The sequence below is a fragment of the Chroicocephalus ridibundus genome, chromosome 9, assembly GCF_963924245.1.
Source record: "Chroicocephalus ridibundus chromosome 9, bChrRid1.1, whole genome shotgun sequence".
NCBI classification, from domain to species: domain Eukaryota; kingdom Metazoa; phylum Chordata; class Aves; order Charadriiformes; family Laridae; genus Chroicocephalus; species Chroicocephalus ridibundus.
Window position 1 is genome coordinate 27,756,060 of NC_086292.1, and position 27,802 is coordinate 27,783,861.

Sequence of the window (27,802 nt, forward strand, 5' to 3'; positions counted from 1 at the left end):
TATATATATTAAAAAATATATATTTGGTGCTCGTATCCTTAGATATATCATTTTTCTGCCATTATTATCTTCCTTCACGTTGCACATTAAAACTTACAGAAATAGAGCACTGCTGTATGCAGTCTGCAAAGGCAAATCCTCAGCCTGAGTTGCTAACTTAAATATCGCATAACTTGGGCATAAATGCAAACCACCCAGGCTTTTTCTGCAGACCCAAGCACGGTAAGTACGGTAGTTGCATGTTAAGTCTTCACAAATGTGCTTTTCCTGCGAGAAACCTCATATCAGATTTCCACGCTTCTTGGAGCATGTAGCATTGGGAGAGCAGAGGTGGTTTAATTCTTAATTTAGACTTTCATTTTTAATTTCAAGTACATTGGGTTTTTCCTACAAGTTCCCACCATTGCTACAAGGAAATAGAAAGCAGTAAGACAAACACAGTAATAGATTTTCTTAAGTGGCGCTGTACTGAGTGACCTTAGTGGTACTACTAAGACACTGTTGAAAAGGAAGGTGATTATCAGTAGAGTAATTTTAATTGCAAATAATTAGTTACATTTTTTAATTTGTAAATTAGCTCAGCAACATGGGAAGTTGGGGGGGGTTTAATTTGCAGTTGCTTAGGTGTGAAGAGCGAAATTCATGAAACTCAAGAGACACTTAGAAACAGAGCTTTAATTTAATGCGACGCAGTGAAGTTGAACTCAGCGTTGAGCTCAACATGTTGAAACCTCGCTTAGTGTAGACTTGTCCACACGGTTCGGTCTCACATAGGGTAAAACCAGCAGATGGATGCGAGAGTAACGCCGCTGTAGTTTGTGAATTGGCCGAGAGCATCCAACCTGACAAACGAGTAATTCGTGTTCTGCATTCAGAAATCACTCGGCTCTTCCCACGGGGTGTGCTCCGGTGAGCTGCGTCCCCAGGCTTCAGTTCTGTGGCAGGACAAACCAGGCTTGGAGCCTGGATAATTTTTGGGTCCTGAATTTAGTGGGCTTCCGGGCCCCGCAGGCGAGGATGCTTGGGCTGAGGTTGGCCCCGGGGACTCGGCTTTTCCCAGAAGTCAGATGAGGTTACATCCGTGTCAGCCTTGAGAGAGGGACCAAATAGGTCATCTCCTTGCCTTGAATTGTGCCATTAGTTCTAGCTATGCACAAAGAAGAGAAAACTAGTTGATTTGATGAATATATTGAGATTCCCTGTAGGTCACTTGGTATTCAGCTTGTGTAGCCAACTGGATGCCCTTCCCTTCCAATCTCAGCTGCTTCGCGGCTGTCTTTGAGCCTATCAATTAATTTGTGGTCTTCCACCAGAGCAAAGCAGTGGGTTTAGACCTCTAGAGTTCAAGAGCAGAGCTGTGCTGGTTGATGTTCGTGACTGGGATTATCCAAAGCTCTTCTCAGTGAGGGCAAAGACCTGTTAGGCAAATCAGTCTGTCTTTCTAAAACACTACTGCTGAAGAAAAGGGAATATGCTTGAAAAATCATAATCATTTTCTTCCTGAAATGTAAAATAGATCACGCCACATGTGACCTGGGGGAAGGCAATGAGTGGTTTTCACTCATACCACGGTTTCTTGCATGCAGTGTATTAACGTATACAATTTAATAACCTGTATTCCCTATACAGAATTTTCAAAGCCGCGTGTGACTCATCAAGTTAAATCTAAGACCTTTTTGCTTTTCATTACTGAAAAAAAAAACCCCTCTATTTCCCAGAAAAGGGGCTACGTCAATATGACAACTTTAATTAGGCTTTGGCATGTACGTATTTCTTTTAAGGGCCAAGTCATGGCACAATGTAGAAAAGTGCTTTTTTTTTTTTTTTTGCATTTTTGTGTCCAAAGCAATCTTTAACCCAGCTTGTGCACCAGAACTTTTATTAATCAAAAAGTCACTTAAGGTGCTAAGCTGGCGGAATTACAATGTGGTTTTAAAGCAGCTATTATCTAGAAGCCTGAAATGGAAATTCCATTTCCCCGAGCAATGCAAGGTGCGAATGCCATAATATTTTGATACAACCCTGTCTTTGTAACTTCAACCCGGCTTGTTGGGTTAGACGGGGTTTGGGGCTTTTTCTTTCTGGGATTTCTTTGGTGGGGAGTGCAGGGAAGTGCAGGAGGACAGAGTTTACTCTAAAAGGAAGGGCGTGGGCTTAAAAAAAAAAAAATCTTAGAAATACCACTGAAAGGCCCTTTTTCATTAAATGCTTTAGATTAGAGAAGCCTTCTGTGCATTAATGGGCAAGTATTCAGGCATATGTACTATATAAAAAATGGATGCAGCTAGATGTTAGGTACTTTATTAGTGCAAAACTAGCTACAAAAAATACGAACACAGTATTTTAAGCAGATTCCTCATTATTCTCTTTTTTCCCTCCTTTACAATTGGGTTTCTGTACTCTAAACAAGCAACTTTTGGCACAGAAATGCCAGTCTTGAAAGAGGTAAAAGAGCGCTTCTAGGACAAGAAATGTAACAAAAAATGGCTTAAATGGCAAAAAGGGGGATTAGAAAGAGAGTTTTGAATTGTAGGCATAGCTAGACGCTCAAATAGATTATCTGGCTTGCTTTCCAAAAATCTCCAGAGTTGGAGATTGCAAAACCTTCTCAGCAGGAGTGACTGGATCCTGCCTTGAAGCACAGGCAGGATGAAAGATGACCTGTGGCAACACATTCCTGAATTTTCTTTTGCTCAGGTTTCTATTTTCTAGGATATTTGGGCACCTTTAGATACAATAACTTAACCAAGTGGACTGTCAGCCTTTTCAGGCTTCTCCTGCCCAATGTTCAGGCTTCAAGAAAGCTGTTATAATATCTTAATAGGTAAAAGAGGACAGCAGATGTCCTGTTAAAGGGATGTCACCTGTTGAGGTTTGGTAAGAATTCACCTTCTCCTTGGACATTTCAGGCTCTGAGGGTCAGCAGGACAGGCTCAGATCTCTGCATATTTGCTTTGTGTTCATCTTCAGAATAAAAAGATCCTTAGGGCACTTTTTAGCTCAGCATCTGGGCTATTATTAAATAGAAAAATGATAAATGTGGGGAGTAGGGGATATGCTATATTGCTTCTTCCTATTCTGTTATAAACTATAGTTTAGACATCTTTCTTTTTAGAGTGGGGTTTTTTGCAATGGTTTTTCCACTGCAGAAATCTCAGGGTAAAGGAATACACATTTTTCCCATGTTCAGGTTAGTGCTGCGATGTTTCCTGTCTCACTGCAGCGATTTCAAGACAGTTAAAAAATTGCTTGGCTGTTTTCATGTCAAATTCGAGCTTATCAGCTCTTTAAATATCTGTAGTTTACTGACTTGAAAAGTGTTTTGTTGTCTACAAAAATTGTCTTCTGTCTTCCTAAATGCTTGGTTACAAAACATTTCCACTTTCGGGAAGATAACAGGTTGAAATGTCTGCTTCTGTAACCACGCATGATGACTTTATTGGCTATTTATTACATATAAATTACTCTAAAGCTACCCCTATCAAAGGATATAGGTTCAATAGGCAATAAAGGTTCAAAAGGCATTAAAGCCTCGCCGTGCAGTATGTACAACTCGCTATGCATGGCCTTGTCCATATATCTGTGGGAAGGGAAGAAGTGTGCAAGGAATAAATGACCATTTTTCCAAGCGCCCTACTTATGTCTGGGTGTTTTGCCCGTGCAAGCAACTGGGTTGTCCCAGAGCTTAGTAATATTTTGGACACGGGTGGCTGGTCCCCCCCAGTCACAGCAACTTCTTTCTTCACACCGATTATTTACTAGCTGGGACAACGTGTCCCTAACACAACGTGCATGTGTGGGAGGGGAATTAGTAGGCTTGAGCAAACAGCATTAATCATAAGGGTGATGACTCTGTGGCAGAGAGGTAGAACTTCGTAGACGATGGGTATGTCAGCATCCTTGGCACCCTTGTATGCCCAGCATGTGCTATGACACGTCCATGCTCCTCCTCGCTGTAGTCAATGCTAAGTTATGGCTGTGCTAATTGCCTTTTGGTGCAGAGCCAGGCAGAAACATCTTTTTTTTTATGTGCTGCTCTAGGTATTACTCGGAAGAGCCCGCGGACTCCGCTCTCAGATCTCCAGGGAGTCAATACCATAAACGAGAGGACCCAGCGGTAAGTCTCTTGTTTTTATGTTGGCAGGGCAAGGAAATGTGGCATGGGAGAGCGCTCGCTGTTGTTATAAATGACTGTATTAATGTTTCTTCCAGCTTGCTTATTAATTTTGTTTTCTCTTCGTTCTTTCTCTGCTATGTGATCATATCTAAATATCTTTACCTGACTTAACGGCAGGCAGGGAAAGCAACTTTCCTCCCTCAAAAGGCAGCAATTGTAGGCGGTGTGGTGTACCAGGTGGTAAGAAGCTTGCAAAAAAAATTAACAAATGTGCTAATATCAAGGAAATAAAAATTTAGTGAAGATTTTTCTGGAGTGAAAAACCCAGTGGTGTGTTTGGGTGCAGAACTGCACACAAGCCGTGTGATGGTGACTCTGGGCACTGCTGAGTGTGAAGGACCTGGGAAGTTATGGGGCTTGAGATGGTACCTTGTCAAATGTTTGCTTGCTTTTGAGGGAAAGAAGCATGTTAACTTCAAAAAGGTTAATTTTTGCAATTTTTTGCAGTTTTTATGTGCAGTTTTATTTTTTTAATCCTTCCTTGAAGGCTCTGGCCATTCGAGCAACTCCTTAATGAGAGCTTTTTGTTTGAGAGTCGGGTCTACCCTTTGAGGTGCAGATCTATGCCTCTTCTGCAAAAGGTTTTCCAAATCCATTTCAGAATTAAGTTGCTCGTGAAACAAAATGTCTTCATTTCAAAGGGAAATGTGGGTGCTGACCCTCCTTTTCTCCAGCTGCTCTTGTGTGATCCCTCTGCAGATACCTGATTATCCAAATGCCACCTCTAAAGGGGTGTAGTGCCTTTCTGCTTCCCTCTGAGCAGATGTGTGTGTGCTGGGGAAAGATATGATCAGAGCACCCTCAGCTCCTAAAATGATTGCTTGGAGCTGCAGACGTCTAGGTGTAACTTCATGGCTGCTGAGTTTCACAAGTCTAAAACAAGGTGAAAGGACTCTGTCTGAAACACGTCCATCAAATCCCCTGTGATGGTCCTTGCGTCTCAGTGGGCTTCCCTTCCACAGAAAATAAAATGTCCTCCAAATATATTATTAAACCTAATTTTTTCCTGGCTTAAATACCAAATGTCCAAGACAGAAATTAGGCACACGTTGTTTCTTTTTTTTTTTCCTAGGGGAACAGAAGTGGTTTTTATTGTCTGGCTTTGTTCACCATGTGCCCTCTGAGTGCAATCAAGACTAGAATATTCCTCTTGCCCTGGATTTCTTCCCTTTGAGAGTCTTATATCATTACAAGTTGGCTTATTTTCAGTAGTCAAGAGAGGATGTGATTTCCATAAAATTGTTGGACTGAATTCATAAATTTGTGCCACTTCTCAAGTTTGGGCAGAAATCCAGCTTGTGCCAGCAATCTCACCCTATCATGAGAACGTGATGCAACCCTGGTTGTCTTCACATCAGTCTTTCCCACCCCTCCTTTTCTTTCTCCTCATGCTGCTACGGCTGTAATCTGTTGGGTTACGACGATAGTAGGTACATGGTAACATTAGGCAGAGAAGGTTGGTGTCTCCAGAGGTGTGACGTTCACTGTTTCTAGCATCTCTGGTTGTGCAGGTTTCCCTAAATGTGATGTAATGTGAAACTTTGTCCCTGTGGAGATCTTCACGTGTAGATAAGAGTAGTTCTGCAGTTTCTCTAGCAAGCCTTCAAATCTGATGTTGATATGTGAAGAACAGCTGTGAAGTGGGATGGGGCACTTCTTGACCATACAGCTCGAGCTTCAGAGGCATGTCAGTGCAGCAGCTTGGGTGCTGGCATTTTCATAGCCCAAAACATCTCAATTATCTTAGTGAGGGGCCGTTGTAAACGCAGGGAAGCTCCTCCTGTCCCAGGCAAGGAGGGGGATGTATTTGTTTACTGTGGAGTTCGGTCTGTGGTCAACTCTATTTATTTGGCTTAACCCAAGCCAGCAGAGCAGACAAGTTGCCTTAAACAGACAGGATCAAAGGCAGCAACTACTGTGTCTTCCTTCCATCATCCTCAGCAGTTGCATCCTAACAACAGGATCAGGACAGACAGTTTATTCCCTTTACTGATAAATTTGCAGAAAATGTACTTTTGAAGTTGCCCTAACTCCTGTGTTCCTCCTGGTGTGATGCTTCAGCAGCCCGGTCCATTATCTTTGCTCCTCTTGGGCATCACCAGTGACGGGCCCCCAAATGTCATCTGTGCCACTTCCTTCTGAAAGCACAAACCGGGTCTCTCGTAAGATCTCTGAAATCCATCCTGCGCTTCTGGAGTAGGCAGGTGATTTTGATACCTTTCACTGTGGATAATTTTGACCTGAAGAGTCATATCATGCTTCATAAATGCTGGTATTTCAGTTAAATTGCGCTGGTAGAGCAAGAAGGGGTAAATAGAGGGGTGAAGGTAACATGTCTAGAAGAGAGATTTACTTTAACAGCTTTCCAGCAGATAGTCCGGCAAGTGACTTACGGAGCTAAATTAAATAGGAATTTGCTTTCAAAGCCGTCTCATGATCATGCGGTCACTGATAAGTCTGCGTTGTACATCCAACCCACAGGATAGCCCGGGGCTTACTTCTAAAAGCAAATTTGAGGCATGACATCACGCAGGAAGTCACTGCGGAGGGTTTAGTGAGCCAAGCGCTCTCCTCTGATCTCAGAAGAAAGCGGATGGGTGGTTTGCACATGCTGGGGGGGAAGCCAGGCTTCAGCAGAGCCTTGGGAAGCTGGCGTGCCTTGGAAGTGCCTTCACCGGCCGTCGAGTAATGAAAGCCATGCCATCGCTAACCAAAAGCGCTTGGGCTGTCTGTTTTCCTGCTGGTTTATGTTCATTGATGAAACTGTTTTATGTGCAGCGATGTCTAAGCAGCATGCAGGAAAGCAGGTGTTGATCAGTCTGTCTTGAAACTGTTGGTAGGGCTTGGTGAGATGATTGACCTCCCAAGTACAATACAGGTGTGTTGGTTGCCATATACATGTATCCATCCTAAAGTGTCCATAATAAACACAGCTGTTGTTTTATCTCTTTTTTTTTTTCTTATTTTTTTTTTTTAAAACCACATGGGAATTTCTAGGGTTTTTGGTTCCCTAGTCCTGTTCAGAGTCCATATATCTACAGCTGATCTCAAGCCTGAGAGTGCATTGAGGTCAGCCAGGGTTAATGATGGGTTGTAGATCCCGAAAGTGGCCATTGAGGTTTAGTGGTACCCATTAACCAGTGATTTTTTTTTTTTTCCTCCTGCAAATAGGAGGTTTTTGATGGACGGGACCTTAGCTGTAAAGAGAAAGAAGATGGACTGGAGAGATCACCTGGATATTAAAGTTTCTCGTTGGCCTTCCTTGAATGGAATGGGCTGCTTAAAGAAAGCAGGTCCTGGAGTGCTCAGGCAGGCGTTTACTTTGTTGTGATTCATCCTTACTTTTAACAGTGGTTCGTGTCAAAATGCTGATTTAATGGGGCTAGGAAGGAATTTGAAAAGCACTGCGGCGAGGCAGCAAGGAGACTTGCACTCCAGCGCCACGTTGCTCCAAGGCTCTGGCTCCAAGGCTTTGAGCTGGCTGAATGAACGACTTTACATGCTTTATTTTTTAATTTCCATGTGGCACTTGGTATTTGCCCTTCCTCCAAATCAAGACTGTAAGGCAAAGGGCTGGTTTGTTGCTAGACCTCAGAAGTGACCGGTGCCGGAGGCGCCACTTAAACCACCATGTCCTTCGGCATCCCCATGACCAGAAGACTGGTGCTGCATTGAGCCTCCTCCTATTCCTTTTCCTTCTGGCTAAGATAGCTCAGGAGGGCTTGCAAACCCCACATTCTTCCTTAGATCAGTTTTATTTCATAGGAAGGTTTCTGCAAGGCGGATAGAGAATTTAAAATTAAAAAAATACAAACAAACCACCAAAGCCCCACCACCAAACCAAAAGTATTGCAGTTGGGTGCAGCCCAGGAGGGGCTTTGCATAACCCCAGACACCATAGGAAGGCTCCTCAACTCTGGGAAATATTTGCCCTGATGTGAAGTTTTGTTGCGTACCCATTTCTCTTCCTCCAAGGGGGGATTTTGGTTCCTCCCACCCTTCCCTTCAGTCCTTCTGCAGCCAGGAGAGCGTTTCTGGTGACCAAAGCAGCGCTGCTCCACAGCGCAGAGGACCAAATCGGGCGAGTGATTTGTAGTCCGGTACCAGTGAGTGATTCTGGGCTGACCCATCAGTCCAGCTGGGCTGGCATCCTTTGTGGCAAATAATTCCTTTATTGCAAATAATATTTGCTTTTTCTTTTCCTAATGAAATGATTGCATGAATTAGAGAAGACAGAGTCAGCACCAGCATCATCTGAAGTTGTGACTATTAATGGTGGCAAGGCTGACGGCAGAGGTTATAGTCTTGTATCCTTTGGACCACTGGGGCATCTGCAGACCCAAGCCTTCCGACTGGGAGAACTGGGAGCTGTTACTCTCCTACTGACAGTTTGATCCTTTTATGAGTATTTGATTTTTGAAAGGTGCTAAATTAGCCAGTCGCTTTGTGTGGTGTCTGGCGTCATGAACTCATCCCACAGGAGTGAATGAACAGTGAAAAGAATAAATTGGTGACTCTCACTTTCTACCGATGGATTATTTTATGATCTCATTTTTTATTTTGTCACAGAACCATTTTTTTTTCATATTTTCCTAACATTGTGGGGTGTTTGGTGTTGCAGCGATGCCTACGCGGTTGGCTGGAACGGCCGGATGGGGATGCGGCACAGCAGGCTCACCAGCCCTGGCGCCTTCCTAGACAAAGACGGGATATTCGTCAACACGACCAACAGCAAGCTGCTGGAGAGGGCCCACGGCATCCTCATGTCAGTATACAAGGAAGGGATTGTGGCTTTATTCCTGGAGCATAAAGAGCAGTATGGGTAGTTAGAGAAATGTAAATAGCCAGAATAAAAAATAATCAGGGTTTCAAGTAGACTTGGAGACATTTCATAGTTGGGTCAAAGCGACCCCAGTATGTTTTACACGTCTGATTTATTTGTAATGACAGACGTGGGGAAGAGAGAGAAGGAACGAGTCTGCCGGTCAAACCAGTCTCAAGATATGACAGCGATGTAATGCAGTCACATTTTTTAGCGCGATATCAAAAGTTTCCATTACATATTAGGTGGGGAAATGATGTCGATGATTCACACTGCAGCCTCATCAGAAGGTTGAGAGAACATGCTGGGGTGGCTGGAGTTAACGTAGGGTATGAGAAAGCTGGAGGGTGGTCAGTTGTGTCGCGACGCTGCTCCCTCGCTCTACCCAAATTACTGGCATCCCCATCATTTCCAGTGTAACAATTCCCTTTAATTGAATACCTTCCTCTCAAACCTCTGCCACTAAATTTGTAAAACTGGTTTGCAGGGTGCAGAAGCAGCCCCAATTTCAGTGCAGGTTGTAGGAAGCAGCTGCTGAAGGGGTTTGGGACGGGCTTGTTTCATAAACTCCTACATTCTGCAATTGCACGTGTGGATTAACCTGAGCCATTTATTATCTCCCCAGGCGAAATAAGAACTTCAAAGCCAAACCCAACCTCCCAAAGGTGAGCGAGAAGCAGCATTTTTACCTTGCCGGTCCGTGGGTTAAGACTGTAGGTACAGTGATGAGGTGAGGGAAGACCACTTGTATCTAGATCAAGACCTTGGTCAACTCGGCTCCGTTCAGGGCTCTTTAATTTATATAAAAGCAAAGGGTTTCAGCCCTGATTTGTGCTGGGAGAGTGCTATATTAGTGCTTGCATCCTCCTTTCTTGGACCTGCTCTGGCTCTTTTTTCCTACTCCAGGGAAGGAGTACGTACATACTGGAGAAATTCAATAATTAAATCTCTAAACTAAAACGAGTGAGTAGGCTGTGCAAGAGGGCTGGTACCTGATAAACAACAGGCTTGTCTAATACTCAATTTCCCTCCAACTTGGCTGCATTTACTATGTTTTAAGAGATGCCAAGAGATCTGTTGTATCTAGAAGAATAATGCTTGCTGTCTTCCTTGCCGGTGCTGTGTCGGTGGTTGGGAACGGAGGACAAAGAGGAGCAAACTTTGCTTTTACTCCTCTCTGTGTGCACGTTGCATCTGGAGAGGCACAGATACAGTTAATTGATGAACTGCTAATCAACAGTGAATAGTTTGTCTGGAGCCCTTAGTGGGTAGAGGAGCCAAATTTCTTGTGGTCAAAGATGCCCTGGGCAAGTCCTCGGAGGAACATGATCTGGGGGATCTGGCTCCAGCCAGATCAGAGCAGAGCTACATTTCAAGCCGTCCCTCGGTGTTTTCCATTGAGATTAAGTAGGGTGGACACCCTAAGGAAGCCCTGCAGAGGGTATAAAGAGGGATATAGCACATAGTATGGTGATAAAATCTAATAATCCTTACATTTATCAAGAACAAACAGAGTCTTTCTCTTCCGCAGCACATGCTGGATGTGAAGTCCCTCAAGCACCTCACCAACCTGACGCTGCACGATCGCATTACCAAATCTCTCCTCCATCTCCATAAGAAGAAAAAACCGCCCAGCATCAGCGCCCAGTTCCAGGTAATCCTTTGCCTTTGGTACAGAGAGGTGAATTAAAAGCAAATACCTGCTCCGGGGTCCCCAGGGTGCCTTGGAGGACACTGGCAGGCACAGTCTTGTCCCATCCTTGCCACCGCTTAGGACATGAATTCAGCTGAGGACGTGGCTTGGGTAAGCCGGGAGACACTCTGCGGCTATCTAAAGGGTGTAAATGGAGAGAAACAAGAGCAAGGGTGGATATCGTGGGGCATGATGCAATGGAGCAAGATGGGATGTGAGGATGGGCTGCAGAGCTGTTGGTGCATCGCCGTCCTCTGGTATCTCGCTTTCCAAGCCGTCGCGTCCTGGCGCTTTCTCCGCTGAATCGAGAAACCACAAAATCCCAAAATGACATCTTTACAGTCTTTTCACTTGCATTCAGCATCTGCAGTTCAATCTGTTTTCAAGTCAGCCAGAATGTGAATTTTAATAGGGACAGAAAGGTCAAAATATTGCTGCGCCACCTCCAGGCAGGCAGAGGAGGGATCGATAACAGCATTTGTTGTGTCGTCGGCGCTGTGCGCCAGCCAGCCATCCCTAGGAATAGCTGCAGCGAAAATAATCCTCCAATATGCGCATCAGGGCTTGGAACCTGCCACAAGACACATGCACAAGCAGGTGGTAATATTAGAAAGCAGCTTTTCAGTTAAAAATTCGGTTTCTAAGCAAGTCTGGCTTGGTTTGGACTTCTAATTTTATTTTGTTTTTTTGAGGTGCAAGTCGTTTTTAGAAAGTCTCCATGCGTAGATCTGGATAGATAAAGTAATTAAGTCTATAAACGCACACACACACATATATATATGTATATAAACCTATGTATATATAACTTGCAGAATGCGCTTCTGTAGAGAGAGAGAGATACATACATTAAGGTTAGTCTAGTCTAACGGTATGCTCTTTAAAATACGCAGAGTTTAATTCATACAATACCATGGGGGGGTTGAAACAGGGATGTCTTGGAGTGATATGCCTTCCCGAAACCTATTCATCCTTCAAACAAAACTCGGAAAAGCCTCGGGGTGCGTGACTGAGATTTTTATATACATTTTTACAGCACATACAAATGAAAGACCACTAAATGCCGTGAAGTTTCCCCCCTACCCCTGTGCAGCAAAGCAGATCGTTCAAATACCTTTCCCTTACGCTTTCTGGTGTTCCCAGGCAGTGATTTGACAACATAGGAGCTGCGTCTACAACCCACCCTTTTTTTGTGTCAATGAATAAAACCATATTTAAGTCGGAGGCAGCTCTGGCCTGACTGCCTGCTTCCCCTCCTAGACAAATGCCGGGCACTCCAGCCCTAATTTCGTTTAACACTCGTAAGAGAGAAGCATTTTCTCGAGAGAGCAGCCTTGGTGCAAGCCAGACAGATCTCATCAAGAGCAGGCTAATAAAATTGTGGCGCATGGAACTGGGTCACATGCAGGAAACAAAAATGTTTCCTATCTCGGGGTTTGAGTGGGTTTTTTTTTTTTTGCTGATAAACGCTGCCTTGTGGCTAATGCCCGAACGTCGGCTTTGCAGCTGCTCTGTCTCCTATTGATTTTAACCATGCCTATACTTACAGTAATCTGTAGGTGAAAAAGCTGCGTTAGAGGAGGCAGTAAGAGCAGCGATGGCTTTCCCAGTTGAAAACTAGACCACTGGTACCTAAACTGGGGATTTACAGCCTTCCCTTTTCCCCTGCGTGTGCTGCTGGTACCCTAGAGAAAAAGATGCTGCCCCATCTAGCGTGGGGTGATGCTGAAACTGTTCATCACACCCTGAAAGACCAAACACAGGTGGCAAAAGAGCAGGTGGCTGGAAAGTTTTGCAGGCAGAGGGTTCAAGGAGCAGGGTAGGAGGTTAATCCGGGGACCTCGCCTGTCCTTTACGGATTCCCGATGACCAGAGCTTGCGCCAGATGGCAGAGAGTGCCTGCACCATCTGCCACGCGCGGGATACAGCTGGCTGCTGATGGAATGGAAATACCCTCTCCTATGGGGCTGGCGGTCGCTGTACCACCCAATTTCCACAATTCCCAGTGCCGGGACTGCTTTTCTTGCTGTGATTTCAGCAGGGCTTTTTGGGAAGGGGGCTGCATCCCATGTGTCTCCCTTCCCTCCCACCAGCCCGATGAGGGACACGGTGGGATGCTGCAGCATCCTTGCTGATCCATATCTCCTAATAGACTTTTTTTTTTCTTTCTTTTTTTTTTAAAAAAGAGTGACTTCAGCCTACTTTTAAGAAAACCAGGAGCATGCCAGCAGAGATCTGCTGCGTCATGGCGTTCCCGCTGCTCCCCGGGCTGGGAACAACGGGGACATTTGCATGCAGTTAATATACGTGTGACGCAGCTGCGTCGCACGTGCGTGGGATCCATCCCTCGCTCTTCCCCAGATCCTGGATGCAGATACATTTTTCTAAACATGAAAGGCTTCCTATAAAGATGTCTTTAAAATGATCAGAAGGAGAAGAAAAGGCTTCCTGGAAGCAGATCATTAGGCAAAATGCTTCTTTTTAGTATCACACTGTTTTATTAACACATATATTCAAAAATTTATAACTTTGTCTATACTAAATATGCAACAGAATATCTTTTACACAACAGAGTTTGAAGCGCTGTAAAATTCAGGAGTAATGAACTCTGGTGCACGTTACTAATACCATGTCACTAAGGTGCTTGGCAATTAGAGATATTCAAATTATTTATAGGGAACAGCAATAAAAATGCAGTCGAGGAGCCTGGCCAGCCCCAGCCTGACTCAGCTTGCTCGCATTTTCAGCATGGTTTTATTCAAAGAGCTTGTGCTTCATCGCTAAAGAGTCAAAGATTTGTGAGGTGGAGGAATAACTCGGTGTGACGTCCTGCTGAAGCAGTTGGGCGTAACGATGATGCCAGTATAAATTCATTTTTATGGGCCAGACTTTTAATAATGATGCAGAAATAAGGGGAAATACAGAATGGGAACCTGGAAAACCCTCGATTCTCAGTGATCACAACTGTGCATTTCAGCAGAGGGATATGGCCAGGAATATGCCAGCGTTCTCCTGGCCATTCCATATTCATAGCATGAAACAAGCTATGAAGTGTTTAGGGTTCACAGGCGTCAAAAATCACCGCAAATTCCAGGTCTTCCCTTTGCAAAGCCCTCATTAAGAAAATTCATTTTTAGGCCAGTAATGAATTTTTGACAATTAAGAATCAGGAATAAATGCTGTGCGGAGTCGCTTTTGATGAAGGAAAATTGTATTAGTATTTAAAAAACATCATTGATATTTTGGTGGAAGATGTAAATACTTGTCTTGGAGCTCCCGCTCACATCTAGAAAAGGCTTGTTGGTGCCAAGCAAGGTGTGATTTTGGGCTCCAGAAGTGAAAAGGTCAAACCGGGGATCTCAAAATACAACCCAGCATTGTATTTATCTCTAGCGAGTTTGTTGGGTGAAAGACAAAACCAGCCCAGTTCTTGGTCCAAAACACTCATTCTGGGGAACAAGTTCCTGTTTGCCTGGTTTGCTTATCATTTATTCCAATTTTTTTTTGGTTTTCTGATTTAAACGCTTGGATTTTCATTATTCGTCGTGGTTTCTTCTCCATTTCCCAACCGAAGATGTCTTCTCTCTTGCAGGCATCGCTCAACAAGCTGATGGAGACCCTTGGCCAAGCAGAACCTTATTTTGTCAAGTGCATTCGATCCAATGCTGAAAAGGTAAATCCCATCCTGTGAAAGCGGCGCTGCTAGAAAGCATCTTGGAAATGTTTTCGAAATTTTTATAGGGGGTTAAAAAGAAAAGAAACGCCCAAATCAAGCTGGATCTAGAAGATATTTGTACGTGAGCAATGGGAAGCGTGGATGGTATCACTTGGGGGTGTTGCTCTTGGTAAACTGCACTGGCTCTTCTTGTAATTGTAGAAACATGTATATGAAAAATATATGGTTTTAATTTATATGAGAAATATATTGGTTTTAATAAATGAATTTGAGTCCTCTGAAGCTCCTGCCACCCATAATAGAGATTTACAGAGCCGTGAATTCGCTTGTGCTGTTACTGAGCCCTGAAGCTTCTTTAAAATAAAGTTTTCATAGGTGAAAGCGGATACTTTTAGAATAAGCCATGTTATTCAAACTGACCCAGTAACGCATCATATTTTTGGAATTTGGCTTTAAGGACTGATGTGTCTCATGGGCTGAGGACCCTCAGTTTAAAATGAAGGTTGCAGTAGCGATGCTCGCTTGTGGATTAATCCTTTGGAGTTTTACCCAGACATTTAAAGACGAAGCTTTATGCCTAGGAGATTATGTAGTTGCTCACAGTCTCCCCCATTAGCTGTGCCCCTGGGGGGTCTTACTCAGTTCAGGGGCACCAAAAAAACCATCTTTATATCTTTATATCTTTATATCTTTATATCTTTATATATCTAGCTATTTGAAAGTCTCCATCTGATGGCTGCTTGGAAGCAAACAGGATTCAGCTTGGTTCCTGGGGACCCGCGTTCCCTCCCTCCCATCGCATCGTGGCCAACGTGCATGTCATGCAGATGTGCTACATCTGCTGAATCCGTTTACCCATCCGTGCGCTTAAAAGCTTCAGTTAAAGGAAATACTCGCTTATCATTGCCCTGTTTTTCCTCTTCCAGCTGCCCCTGCGCTTCAACGACAGCCTGGTGCTCAGGCAGCTGCGGTACACGGGGATGCTGGAGACCGTTCGCATTCGCCAGTCGGGATACAGCTGCAAATACTCCTTCCAGGTTGGGGAAAATGTTTTCAGTCTTCTGCCACCTTTAGCGTCGTTATCCTAGTTGCCTGAACGTTGCTAGCTCATTTGTTTTAACAAAGTAATGAATTTATAGCTCGTGCAAGGCAGTGGGTGTAATGGGCTGACGTCTGGCATGGAGCGGTCCCCTGCTGCGCTGCTGGTTTCTGGCAAGCTGGTCTAGACCTAGGTGAAGGCTACGACCCCTCTGCAGATAACATCATGGGTTTTGAACAAAAGCAGCATTTTTTTGTAATATGAACTTCCTTCTTTCAAAAAGAGGTATCCAATTTGCATGCACTCTTCCGTGTTTTGAAATCACCTGGGAATGGCATTCGCCCCGTCCCGGTGGTGCTGGCTATATCCCATCGGGAGGGTGATTGGCATCCTCTAAACCGTTCTGGAGTTATCCAGCTTTTCCTGTTTTCTTCTTTTCTGTGTTTTTGCCAGGTTTTGCACACATGTCAGTCCTTTCATGCTTTGCTGGTGCTGATTTGTTTCCTGCTGGCAGCTGCCTTGGGCCAGATGTCGTGTCCTGTGCGGCAGCTGTTTAGAAAAGGAAAACTGCTCAGTGCTTTTTTTGTCTTGAGCATGGATCCCAACCACACTTGGGAGGATCTCTCCCCTCGCACCTTCTCCGCTCTTTGAGTCCTCACAGCAGTAACCGATGGAACATCTCAGAGATGTGTTGCAGATGCTGGTAACCCCCTTCTGTAGTGGCCTGTGCTGAGGATTTGGAGCATTTTTTGCTCGAGATGACCCCGTGGGTTCTGCAGAACCTCTCCTCCCACGCTGAAAGATGTTTGAACGTTGCTGAGTCCCTGCTTTGATGTCTTTCCCGTCAAACCACAAGTGGTGGAGGAAACTTGGCGTTCCCCAGTCTGTAAAATGCTATCTCTCCTTCTGCTCGCTCAATAGATCCTGTTTCATGTGGCCTGTGGAGCAAATCCGTTATTTATGGAAGAAAGGAACACAGCAGGACCCATCTAATCAAATCTTGTTGTTTTTTTTTTTCCTCAGGATTTTGTCAACCATTTCCACGTCCTTCTGCCACAAGGAATCAGCCCGTCTAAGCACAATATCCATGATTTCTTCCGGAAAATAAAACTCGATCCAGACAATTACCAAGTTGGAAGAACAATGGTAAATGTTTGTCCTCAGCTCAGACTTATGTTTAAGATAGAGATACAACATTTGCCTGCATTTCTGTAATGATAAATTAACATCTTTATATATGCTTTTAATTAATGAAGCTATTTTTCTTCTGTTTGCTAGAAGCCAATGGTTTAAACAAAGCTTTGAATAATGTTAATGCAAAATAGCAAGAAATATTGTGGCTTTGTGTTAAACTGTGGCCCAGGTCTGGTTGTAAGGAGGCAGCCTTCAAAAAACTGTGTCTGTGTGTAGACATGGCTTGACCATTTTGCCTCCCCCGAAGGGAAAGCAGAGCTTGTAATTCGGAGCTTGGACAGTCGCAGGCTGGAGATGAAACTGCAGAAACCTGTTAGAGGTGGCTTAACTGAAATCAGCAGCTGAACTTTCTTCTGGGCACCCAGGACGTGGAAACCAGTAGCATTAAAGGGGGGGCCTACAGGAATGCTGGAGAGGGACTCTTGATCAGGGAGTGGAGCCGTAGGACAAGGGGTAATGGTTTTAAACTGAAAGAAGGAAGACTTAGATTAGATACTAGGAAGAAATTCTTTGCTGTGAGGGTGGTGAGCCCCTGGCCCAGGTTGCCCAGAGAAGCTGTGGCTGCCCCATCCCTGGAGGTGTTCAAGGGCAGGTTGGACGGGGCTTGGAACAACCTGGGCTGGTGGGAGGTGTCCCTGCCCAGGGCAGGGGGTTGGAACTGGATGAACTTTAAGGTCCCTTCTGACCCAAATCATTCTATGATTCTATGATTTGTCTTGTGATGGTGGGAGCTTTCCATGCTAGTAGGTTTTTTGGGTTTTTTTGGCCAGGTTTTCGTGAAGGAGCGGGAGCGGCAGCTTCTGCAGGACCTGCTCCATCAGGAGGTGCTGCGCCGCATCATGCTGCTGCAGCGCTGGTTCCGCAGCATGCTCTGCAGGAGGCAGTTCCTCAGCTTAAGGCAAGCGGCAGTGATCATACAGGTAGGTGATGGTGCCTGATTTCGTTGCAAATTACAATCCTCAAGTCCTACAGATACCGCTGATGGGTAAAATCAGGTCGTCTCCAAGGAAGGCGCTTACAATCAAAATTTGACTCCTAGTGCCATAATAAGTTTGGAATGGGGGAGACAGAGCTGGAGGGGTTCCATGAAGGTGGATGCTCTCCCATCTTCATGCAACACCCATTACAAGGAACTGCCTGCTGTGTTTGCAGAGATTTTGGCGTAGTTACCAGAGCCGAAAGCAAGGCGAACCATCCACGGACCCTCTCGTCCTTGGCAAAGCCGCCGTCGTTCTCCAGACCCACTGGCGTGGCTTTGTGGAGAGGCGGAGGTTCCTGCAGATGCAGTTCGCAGCCCATCTCATCCAGAGCTGCTGGCGGGAGTACGCCAAACGGCGGCACGACGCGGCCACCAGCATCCAGGCAGCCTGGCGAGGACACCGTGCGAAGCAGTTGTACACAGCCAGCAGGAGCAAAGTCATCTGCTTGCAAGCAGCTTGCAGAGGATATTTAGCCCGACAAAGGTAACGCCATCGGCCTTGGTTAAAAAAGAAAACGTTTTTTCTGATGATGCTGACTGGGAAGGGAGGCGGATGATGTGAATTCAGGCACTGCTTAGACTGTGGTGACTTTTACAGAGTGTCCCTTCGTGGGATCCCTGACCCTGTCCCAACCTGCCCTGGTCCTTCATTTGTCCATGCTTTCTAACAAAGGAGTTTATTTAGCTGCACATCCTACTCCTAGAATAAGCAGGGCCTATTTCAGGTTGGAGCACGTAGGCAGTGGAAAGCCAAGGCCATAAATACTCGCGAGGTTTTTTTTCCCCCTTGGCAGCAGCACCAGTTTAAGTAGTCTATTTTTAACTCAGATTGCCTCGCCGTTCTAGTTGCTGTGCTGTCTCGCAGGGACAGGAGATACTGGAGCCAGCCGCTGTGAAGGGGAGAGGGCTTCCAGCCATGCCTTGGCTTGCTGGCCGCGGGGCAGATCTTGGTTCTTTCTCCGGAGGTGCTGCCTGCAAGGTGTGGAGCACCTTGACGTAGGGTGGAGGGTTGGGAGCTGCAAAGAGCTCTTGGCGCGGGGCACAAGTCCCTGCTAGCTGTACCAGAGGCAGCCCAGGCAGGATGGTGAAGATGGAGAAGCCGAGAGGGTGCCATGGGTTAAGATCTTCTGGCTCCGTCAGTTTACAAATGAGCTAGACCAGGGATGGAGGCTGGAGTTGCTGCTGTCAGCGCGAGGGGAGCTTTCAGGTGCGTTGGGGCAGTCCTTGAGTAGCAGAGATGGCATAAGAGGAGAAGGTTGAAAACTGAACGTGCACTCACATTGTCTTGCATCAGATGTGCAAGGAGGGTTGAGATGGTGGTGAGGTGATGGTGATGGTGATGATGATGGTGGTGATGAGATGCCACCAGTGCAGGGCCTTGAAGGGACATGAGTGGGCACGGGGGTGAAATATGCTGTTTTTCTGCTTTCTTGCAGGTTTAGAGCTTTGAAAGAGCAGCGATTAAAAGTGATGCAGCTGGAGAATGGCCTGTCAGTTAGAGAAGAGGATGGACTGGAGGCAGATGATGCTTTGGAAATTAAGGGCTCTGACCCATCTAAGTGGGAGGATGGCTCGTTTGAAGAGCGTGTGAGAGCTATAGAGGAACGTAAATTGCTGATGGAGAACAATCGGGTGAATCACATCGACCCACTGGATACTTCTGCAAATCCATTGTACAAAAGACACGAGAGAGCCAGTAGCCAGAGTGGGATGGACACTGAAGAGGAGGTCGTTGTGAGAGAGAGACCCAAGTCGCTGGAGGATCTCAACCAGAAAAAAGTGGTTCGTGCAAAAAGAGAAAGCCGGAGGATGCGTGAGCTGGAACAGGCAAAATTTAGCTTGGAGCTGCTCAAGGTCCGGTCCACCGGTGGGCTGTCACCTTCAGAAGAGCGGCGGTGGTCTACCGAGGTTGTATCCGAAGCACTTCATTCCCCTCAGGGAACCCCGGAGAGTGAAAGCTCTCAAGGGAGCTTTGAGATGTTAAGCTGTGAAGATACCCCAAGTAATAAATTTGTTTCCTTAGTTTTAGACGAGCAAGATGCGCAGACGTTTTCCACTGACTCTTTGCCTAGTAGTCCCCAGACTCATCTGCAGAAGTCTTTCTGTGCGGCAGATGTGAACAGCAATTTACCCAGCTGCAGAAGGATGCCCTCCGACTTGGAGTTACCTGATAACCTCACCATGAAGGAGCATGTGGTCCGTGACCCCCAGAATGTTATATACAAGGCGCATCCAAGAGAAACTTTCCTTTCCAGCAACCTACCTACTTTCTACGTTCCACCACAAGACAATGTGAAAGTGAAGCTGATGGAGAATAACCTGAGGAACAAAGCAGTGGAAAGAGAGGAGAGGACAGTTACGTTCTCTGAGGTCAAGAAGGACTCTGAGCCAAACCAGGGCAGAGCCTTGGGAGGGGAGGCAGAGGAGAAGTCCTCTACCAAGAGGGAGGAACGTGGGACAGCGACTGCGACACAGGCTCATTCTCCAGACTCTGTCATCCAGAGATTGGAAAAGCTCAACGTGGAGAAGGAGGAACGGCAAAAGCAGCTTCAGCTGCAAAATGAAAGGGAGATGATGGAGCAGATCCGTCAGCAGAAGGAAATTCTGGAGAGACAACGCAAAGCCTTTGAGCAGCAAGGGAGAATGGAGGCTTTGCAGAGGGCTGAGCACAGCAGAATGAAGGACTCCTCCCTCAAACCAACCAAAAAACCAGACGGCCGGCCTCAGTCGGTCCTCATCCTGTCCCCCCAGAGCAGAGGGGAGCATGGCCCCACCATGGGTGTGACTCCAACCTCGTCGGTGGACATTAAAGGTCTCACTGTTGGGACCAGGGGGAGCTCTCCAGCCCACAGTGCCTCCAAAGACAGACCTGTCAGCATGTTCATGGAGCGAAGAGAAGGTCAATCGGGATTGGCACTGGAACCCCGCTGCCATTCCAGACCAGCTCTGGACCCCAGGGACCTGCCAGGTAGCCACTTCTCAAGGACGGAACGCCTCCGGCAACCCCGAATGCCCAATCAGGCTACCGAGGAGACGAGGGCGAGCACTATGTTCTTCACACCAAAAGACAATCCCTTTGGCCTCCAGTGAGTAAAAAGACGGTGTGCTTTCTCCGTAGCTTTCTCCGTTTTGCTAGAGACCATTTTATACAAATGGTCAGAACATTGTTGCTGGAAACTGTACAGAACACCTAGCAAAATGAAAACAGGTTTCTTGAGGAATGAGTGGGCAGAGATCAGTGGAAAAGGAAAAAGAGCTGGAAATATGATTACTCGGTCTCTTATGTGATGGGCATTATGTAAGCCAGGGGAGATAATCGTGGCTGTTAGAAGAGAGTTGACACTGTTTTCATTTACCCTGGCTGAACAGGGATAGGGGTTTTATTTCTCAAGGTAAAAGACAAAGTAAAAATGCATAGGATTTTGGGGGGATTGGAGTAGATAAGGCAGAAAATGTCAGGATTTTTCTTACTTACTGTAGAATTAACACAGCCAGCAAAGCCATTCAGGCGATCTTACCATTGCAGGTTATAAAACAGCAACTGTCTGGAGGGAGTTTGGGGTATGAAGCTGCTTTTGACGGTGTATTGCTTACATGTATAATTACACATGTATATGTACTACACATGTACGTGTAGAATTACACTGATTAGCGTAGTCCTTCAGCTGAAGGGAGCTTAAATGTCCTGAAGTGGAAGCTTAAATGATGGGCTGCTCCAGCACAGGGTCTGGAGACTGCAGCAAATTCTTGGGACAACATTTTCTCCCACTTTGTCACGTTGCCTTGCCTAATTTTGGAGAGCTTTGGGCCATTTAGCTCAAAAAGGACATAAACCCGCCCAAATCCTGCTGCGCCCTTTCCAAAGCAAAAGGTACCAGTGAATGTTTGCTGTCGTAGCCCAGGTACCTCCAAGTGTAGTGGTCTTGTGGTTTATGTGCCGTTGCAACGGGAGGAGATTCCCATTTAATTTGTGCAGGTTCTTTAAGTCCACAAACACATGATGGGGAAAAGGACCAGTCAATAAAAAAATAGCCCTTGGCCCCCCCAGTAGAGGCAGCAGCATCCTCCATACGTGGGCATGGGGAGGGTTTTATTCGGAAGTGATGGTAGAAAGAGTGAGCTGAGCAAAAAGCAACTTTACGTGTGCATAGTTCTTAATGCTAAGTTAGATGCAAAGTGAGGATGCTCTCCTTCCAAACCAGTTCATATGAAAATCTGCAGGAGGCCCTGGAGAATTGGGTTCGAAGTGGGTATTTGAGAGTAGTCTTCCTCCCAGAAAAAATTTCTTTCCATTTCTTTTCCTGGTTCTTGCCCAGAACCAGCACCAGGAAAAAAAAGATATTAAAAATCCCTGTGTTTTACTTTTTATTCTGCAACAGTACAATCACATGTGGGAATCCTGAAGTGAAAAGGTACCATCCGTAACCACCGTGATGGGTAGAGTTGGCAGGCAGAACTTCCTCGCTTCTTGTCCTTTGGTATTAACTCAAATCCTGAAGAATTCCAAAGGCCCAGGACCTCAAACTTGCAATTTGGTCTTGATTGCTTGGGTAGTTGTGTGCTCCCACGAGCTGGGCTGGTGTGGTGGGAAGGCTTTTAGGAGAAGATGAAACATCTCTGTTCTCTTGTGTTTCAGCAGAGAAGCAAATCATCAATGCCTTTCCAAGGGCGAACAAGCTAGGAAGCCATTTAAGATGCCAGGGTCTGGCAGAGGAGAGGTAAGTTGTGGCTTGCTTATTTTCTCTTTTTATTGAACAGGGGTGAAATAAAACCCTTATTCTGCCAGTTTGCCCTCAAAACCTTCAAAGAAGTGAACTCTAAAGCACAAGGGCTGCTAGACATAGGGAAGGGGGATGTCACAGTATGGCAACCTTCACATCTTCTCTTTAAAAATATAAACCCCCCATAACATTAATTTGTAGCAACTCTGGATAAAAAAGAACTCACAGTCCCGATGGCAAACACTGTCCAACACAGTCTTGTCTTGGTTTGGTTTAACATACGTTTGAGTAACTTCCATCATTGTCCGTTTTCATCATGCTGTCTTGGTTTTTCTTTCTTCTGGTCCTGTTTTTTTTGCACTAGATATAATATCATGTCCCCTCCCTGGGGTGCAGTGTCACTCAGAGATGTCTTAAGCCTGTACTTGAGCTACGCTATGATGCCAAACATCAGTAGAATCTCCTTTTTATTTTAAAAACCCTTTTTGTTTTGTTTTGTTTTATCATTTGGTCAAGCAGGTTCCCAGACCGACCCATAAAAAGAAAGCCCGCATGGCGCGGACGCGCTCCGATTTCTTGACTAGAGGTACTTTTGCTGATGGGGAGGGGGATACGGAGGAAGATGATTACGATGGCAATTTTGAGTTCCTTCTCTCCTCTGACCAACCTCCTCACCCCGAGGCGGTGCCTGTGGCCCGGCTGGGGCAGGCCTGTTACAGTGACTCCGAAATGGTAATTTTTGACAAGGTGGTGGGGGAAATGAAAGGAGGGAGCGAGCGGAGCGGCGGGAGCCTTTCTTTGCTAACCTTAGCTGTACTGATCCCTCCACCGCTTCTTCTCCCACTTCCAAGGATGCTGGAGATGGGTAAACTCAGCGAACACAGCAGAAACGGATGTGAAAAGGGGAAATCACTTGTATTTCTCAGCCATGGGGTGTTTCCTGGCTTGATTTGATACCGGCTACGGTCTCCATAGCTTCCTGCAGCATTGCAACTTGTGGTGCACAGCTACCTATATTTTTGTTTGGTTTATAACCTCAATAGCAAAGTCCCTCTGGGATCCTTTTGCTCTAAAAATGATCTACACACATCCATAGAAAAGATCAAAGCAAATATTGTCCGAAAAGCAACAGACAACAAAGAAAACGATATAACTCTTGCACCTCTTATTACTTTTGATTTTGTATCCTTAGCCCCAGTACTGATGATTATTCAGTCCTCAATTATCGGAGCAATGCTGGCAGACAGTGCCTTAGAGAAAGCAAAAACATGTAAATTGGGCAATAAAAATATAGTGAGAGTGAAATAGTATTTTTTTTTAAAAGAAGAAACAGTGTCTTTAGTGGCTTTTTCAAGCAGAGTGACTGATGTCCACAGGCTGCAGCACCGTGCTGCATGAGCCTGTGCTGCCGAGCATTTGTATCTCAGGCTTAATCTCCCGCCTGGATAAGCTGCTTTCGGAAAATCACAAACCCAGAGGTTTCAGGAGTGGAAGAGGCCAACGGCTTCCAACCCACTCATGTTTTTTTCCTGACATGGTGGGGATGTTCCCATAGAAGTGTGGATAAACACCAGGAATTGTCTCCTGCCGTGAGAGCTCGGGTGGAGCACGGCGTAGAGCTGCCTGGCTCCTCTGCTCCAGCAGAGGATGTGGAGCTGAGTATAAAACCGAACAAAAGCATGAAAACTGAAGTCAGCAATTTATTTTGTGCTACAGCGTTGCCGTGGGTCCGGCAAACCTCTCATGCGATCCTAAAATCAGCTTTTCCAGGGAAGTCAGATGGCTGAGGAGGATTTTTTGGACTTTTCTGTTAGCAGCTTTTATTATAAAGGATAAATTTTTCCCAGGATAATTTCCTCACGGGAAGGGGCAGAGATTTACTAATTCCCTGAATTTTTAAGGTTGCTTTTGATAAATTTCCAGGGGTTTTGCGCCAGGAACACTCAAAACCTGATTGAAAGATGCAACTCTCTGAACTTAGCTCACTTGACTGCGTCTTAGCGCATCCCCCTGCGTGTAGATCAGGAAAGGGAGAATTTTCTGTCATATTTTACATAGCCTGACAAAAGCCCCGGGCAAGGGGCTGGGCCGTACCCGGAGTGCCGTGCTGTGTTCCTGGAGGCCACCCTCTTACAAAGCGTTAGGGTTTTTTTAGACGTAGAAATCTGTCCCACTGGGATGTGAAAGGCGCTTGGCAATCTCCATCCTTGGGAAGGGACTTGGCTCATCCCACTCTTTAGAAATGCTCCCTGGGACTCTGCTCACCTGGTTTAACAGCTCTCACCGCATGTGAGTAGTAGTAGGTGCCAACTGTGTCTCGTCTCTCCTGTATCCCTCTTCTCCTCTGCTCTCCATCACTAGCTCTAACTGGTGCTCAGCACTTTCACTCTTTGTGTGGTTGAGTTCTGCTTTCTAGCAAACGCTGCCCGTGAAGTTGTGTGCTCAGCAATACCCTATGTCTGTATGTCCCAACAACATGAGTGGTGTTTCCATCTGTGTTCTCTATTGCAGGTTTGGGGCCAGCCCTTTGGCTTGTGGCTTTTGTGGGTCAGGATCGCCACAAATAGCAAAATTTAGGGACTCCTTATTCGTATTTATTAGCAGAGCCCGATTGCATGTTGCAGATGATGGAGCAGTCTATGATAGAGCAATAGTGGTGCATGTTGGTTTGGGTACAAACTCAAGTAGGTCAATATCTACATAGACACATTTGTTGTGTCTTGTGATGTTCGCATGAAGACGAGTCAGGCAGCCGCCATGCGTGGGCTGGTTTTGGTGCCAGTGAATAGCTTATTCATACAGCTCCTGCCCCCAGCTACGACTTGCCAAAAAAAAGCTTCTTTTAATGGGCTGCTCAGTGGCTGAGGGCTGCTGGATAGACAAAAGAGAGATCACGAGCGACCTTGTGAAGTTGAGCATGTGATGGCTCACCAGCTGCACTGCCTGTTTTGCCCGTTGGTTTCTTGACCCTCAAGTCAATGATTGTGTCTCACCAGCTGGTAAGTAGAGGCCCACCAGAAACCGATGCTCCCGGCCTGAGTCTGGGGTATCCCAGAGCAGCAAAGACCAAGAGCATCTTCGGCCAGAGATGAACCCCAAGTGCACCAGTACATAAGGTGGCTGCTGAAGGTACAGGTTACTCCAAAGTGCTTTTAAGGCTAAAGGGCTTCCTGACATAGACCAGCCTTCAAAGGTTGCTTGAGTTTTTTGGCTATTGAATAGCCGAGATTTAACCTGCCTTGTGGGGAGGCAAGTGGGAGAAATAGTTCCTGGCTGTGGTCAAGGTATCTGAAAACCACTTCTTTCTTGCACCTAAGCCTGGAGAACTTTCCTGCAGCAGACAAATAGAAAGCCTTGGTTAGAGAAACCACACCAGATATACCTTCTGAATACATTCTCCTTTGGCAGAGGCTCTTAGAGAGAGGGACCTGGAAGGCGAAGCAGTCATTTTTCTCTGGCCTGCATACTAAAGCCATGAATTGACAAACATCAGTCCAAGTATCTGTCACCAGATGATCCCAAGCATGCCTGAAGAGCCAGCAATGAAAGAAGATCTCCTGTCCTAAGCCATTCAGAGGGAGCACTGCGCTTTAGGAAACCCTTCAATGCAGCACGTAACTCTGCTGCCTGCCGGGACAAATCGTCTCGCTTGGCCACGGTTACCTCTTGCTAGCGCAGGCAGGTGAAATACAAGTTGTTCTTTCAGAGGAAAAATATTTGATCCCCTCTTCAGCCGAGGGACAACTCCAGACCCCCTGGCTATTGCCACTTGCCTGCATGTGATGATTTGTGGTGTTCCCTGGCCGGGGATTACCTGGCGCAGAGGCTTGTCTTGGCATGTGAGAAGGTTTTCCATCCAGCCAAGGACCTTCTCCATCATAGCTTCTTAGAAGAGTACCTCAAATGGAAGGATCTCACTCTAAAAATGCCTTTTAATCCTTACGTTCAAAACCTGGAGAGGTTGCTGTAATAGCAGAGGAAACGCTGAATGACAGTAGGTCAAGAATTGGGGCAGAGCAGAGAGCGGTGGTGGTAGTAATGGTAGAAAATCCTTCTTGCAGTTTTGTCTAAAAAGTGCATTTCAGAAGTTTTTGACTCAGTCTTCTGTGTGAGCTAGGGGTTTCACTTGCTTTGCTCCACTCCAAAAGCTGTACGCTAGATCTGCTCGTGCAGTAGATATGGTATATGTTTTAAAAAGAAAGTGTACGTGGTGTCCTACAGAGCAAGCTCTGCATTGCTCCAGGATCCCTTCAGCCTGCCTGCCACCGCCAGCACTTACCAATGTGCTTGAAATGGCTTTGAAATAGAAAAAAGGGAGTAAATGCCCCCACAAAATACATTTTTTTTTTTAAATGAAAGCACTGAAAGTGATTAAAAGGTTGGAATTACTCAAGAACAAAACTATATAATTTGGGCAAGTATTTTTATAAGTCATTTTTAAAAGCAAGTAGTAAGTTTGGGCTGGATGGAAATCACTTTTATGGGTTTTGAAGGTGGTTTTTTTCCCCCAGTATCCATCCGCAATTTGTGTGTGATCATCACCTAACTGCAAGAGCAACAGGAACCGGAAACCATTGGATGGTTTAGGCAGTTTTTTACTTTCCCAGTGGCAGTTTTGCCTTATGTGCTGCCATCTCCTGGCTGGTAGAGAGGTTAGTTCAGGGGTGAAAAATAAGACATTCAAAGAGAGTAAATATGGTAAATGTGGCTCCCCTGCAGCCCATATTTTATATAATTTTATTTGGAATATACCTAATACAAGAAAAGGAAATGCTTAAGAACACAGTGTGTTCAGTTGAGACATTTACGTGATGGGAAAACTACAGGAGATATTTGACCATCACCTTCCGAAAGCTCAGATACAACCCCATTCCCTGCTTTCCTCATGCTGAAAGTGTCTCCTCCAGGAGTCAGACTCTGAAATCACAGCTGCAATTGGAAAAAAAGAATAAAAATTGCTATTTTTTAAAAATACGACAAGGCTATTTCATGGAAACCCGTTAGGTTGAATTATTGCAAATTAATTTCATCCTTAAAAATGATCCCGGGGCATTTTAAATGGTGGTGAAAGCAGAGATTCTCTGTATTAAAGCTGCAAAATCTCTTATTTCTAAAGGTTTCATTTTGACGTGTCCTTGGCACAAAGACTTTTGTCTTCTTCTCTGTAAAGTCCTCAACAAGAGTTGGAGGAAGAAGCTCTGCTGCGGCAGATCCATGTGGTTGAAGGTTCCTTTGGTGCAAGGAACACCACAAATCACTTTGTGGCTAACTGTCGTCGCTAACGTGGTTCTTCTGGGTTGGAGACCTGGGCTGCCCAGACCAAGATGGTAGAGCAGTTGTGTGGGCTGAGCAATGAGGACCCATCACTTGGTGCACACCAATTTGCATCATTAGTTGCTCAAGGAGAAAGAAGGTTGGACCTCGATGTAGAGTTGGAGCAAGGGAAATCCCTTTCTTTTTTATGAATCATTGAAATATTTTTCTAGTTGTAGCTAGCTCAACAG

General features: G+C 45.6%; 1 protein-coding gene across 7 annotated transcripts in view; it reads left to right on the forward strand.

Annotated features, from left to right (window-relative positions):
* MYO9A (myosin IXA) overlaps positions 1 to 27,802 on the forward strand; it is a 188,701-nt gene that overhangs the window by 144,591 nt on the left and 16,308 nt on the right. For 4 of the 7 annotated variants that reach the window (XM_063345594.1, XM_063345596.1, XM_063345598.1 and 1 more), the window contains 12 exons: positions 4,042 to 4,117; positions 8,799 to 8,942; positions 9,625 to 9,664; positions 10,531 to 10,653; positions 14,282 to 14,362; positions 15,292 to 15,402; positions 16,428 to 16,550; positions 17,369 to 17,518; positions 17,751 to 18,061; positions 19,014 to 20,663; positions 22,214 to 22,295; positions 22,818 to 23,030. In XM_063345594.1, the coding sequence (XP_063201664.1) occupies positions 4,042 to 4,117; positions 8,799 to 8,942; positions 9,625 to 9,664; positions 10,531 to 10,653; positions 14,282 to 14,362; positions 15,292 to 15,402; positions 16,428 to 16,550; positions 17,369 to 17,518; positions 17,751 to 18,061; positions 19,014 to 20,663; positions 22,214 to 22,295; positions 22,818 to 23,030 (3,104 nt within the window). The remainder of the gene's footprint in view (positions 1 to 4,041; positions 4,118 to 8,798; positions 8,943 to 9,624; positions 9,665 to 10,530; positions 10,654 to 14,281; positions 14,363 to 15,291; positions 15,403 to 16,427; positions 16,551 to 17,368; positions 17,519 to 17,750; positions 18,062 to 19,013; positions 20,664 to 22,213; positions 22,296 to 22,817; positions 23,031 to 27,802) is intronic. The other 3 variants (XM_063345595.1, XM_063345599.1, XM_063345600.1) reach the window with 3 other exon arrangements.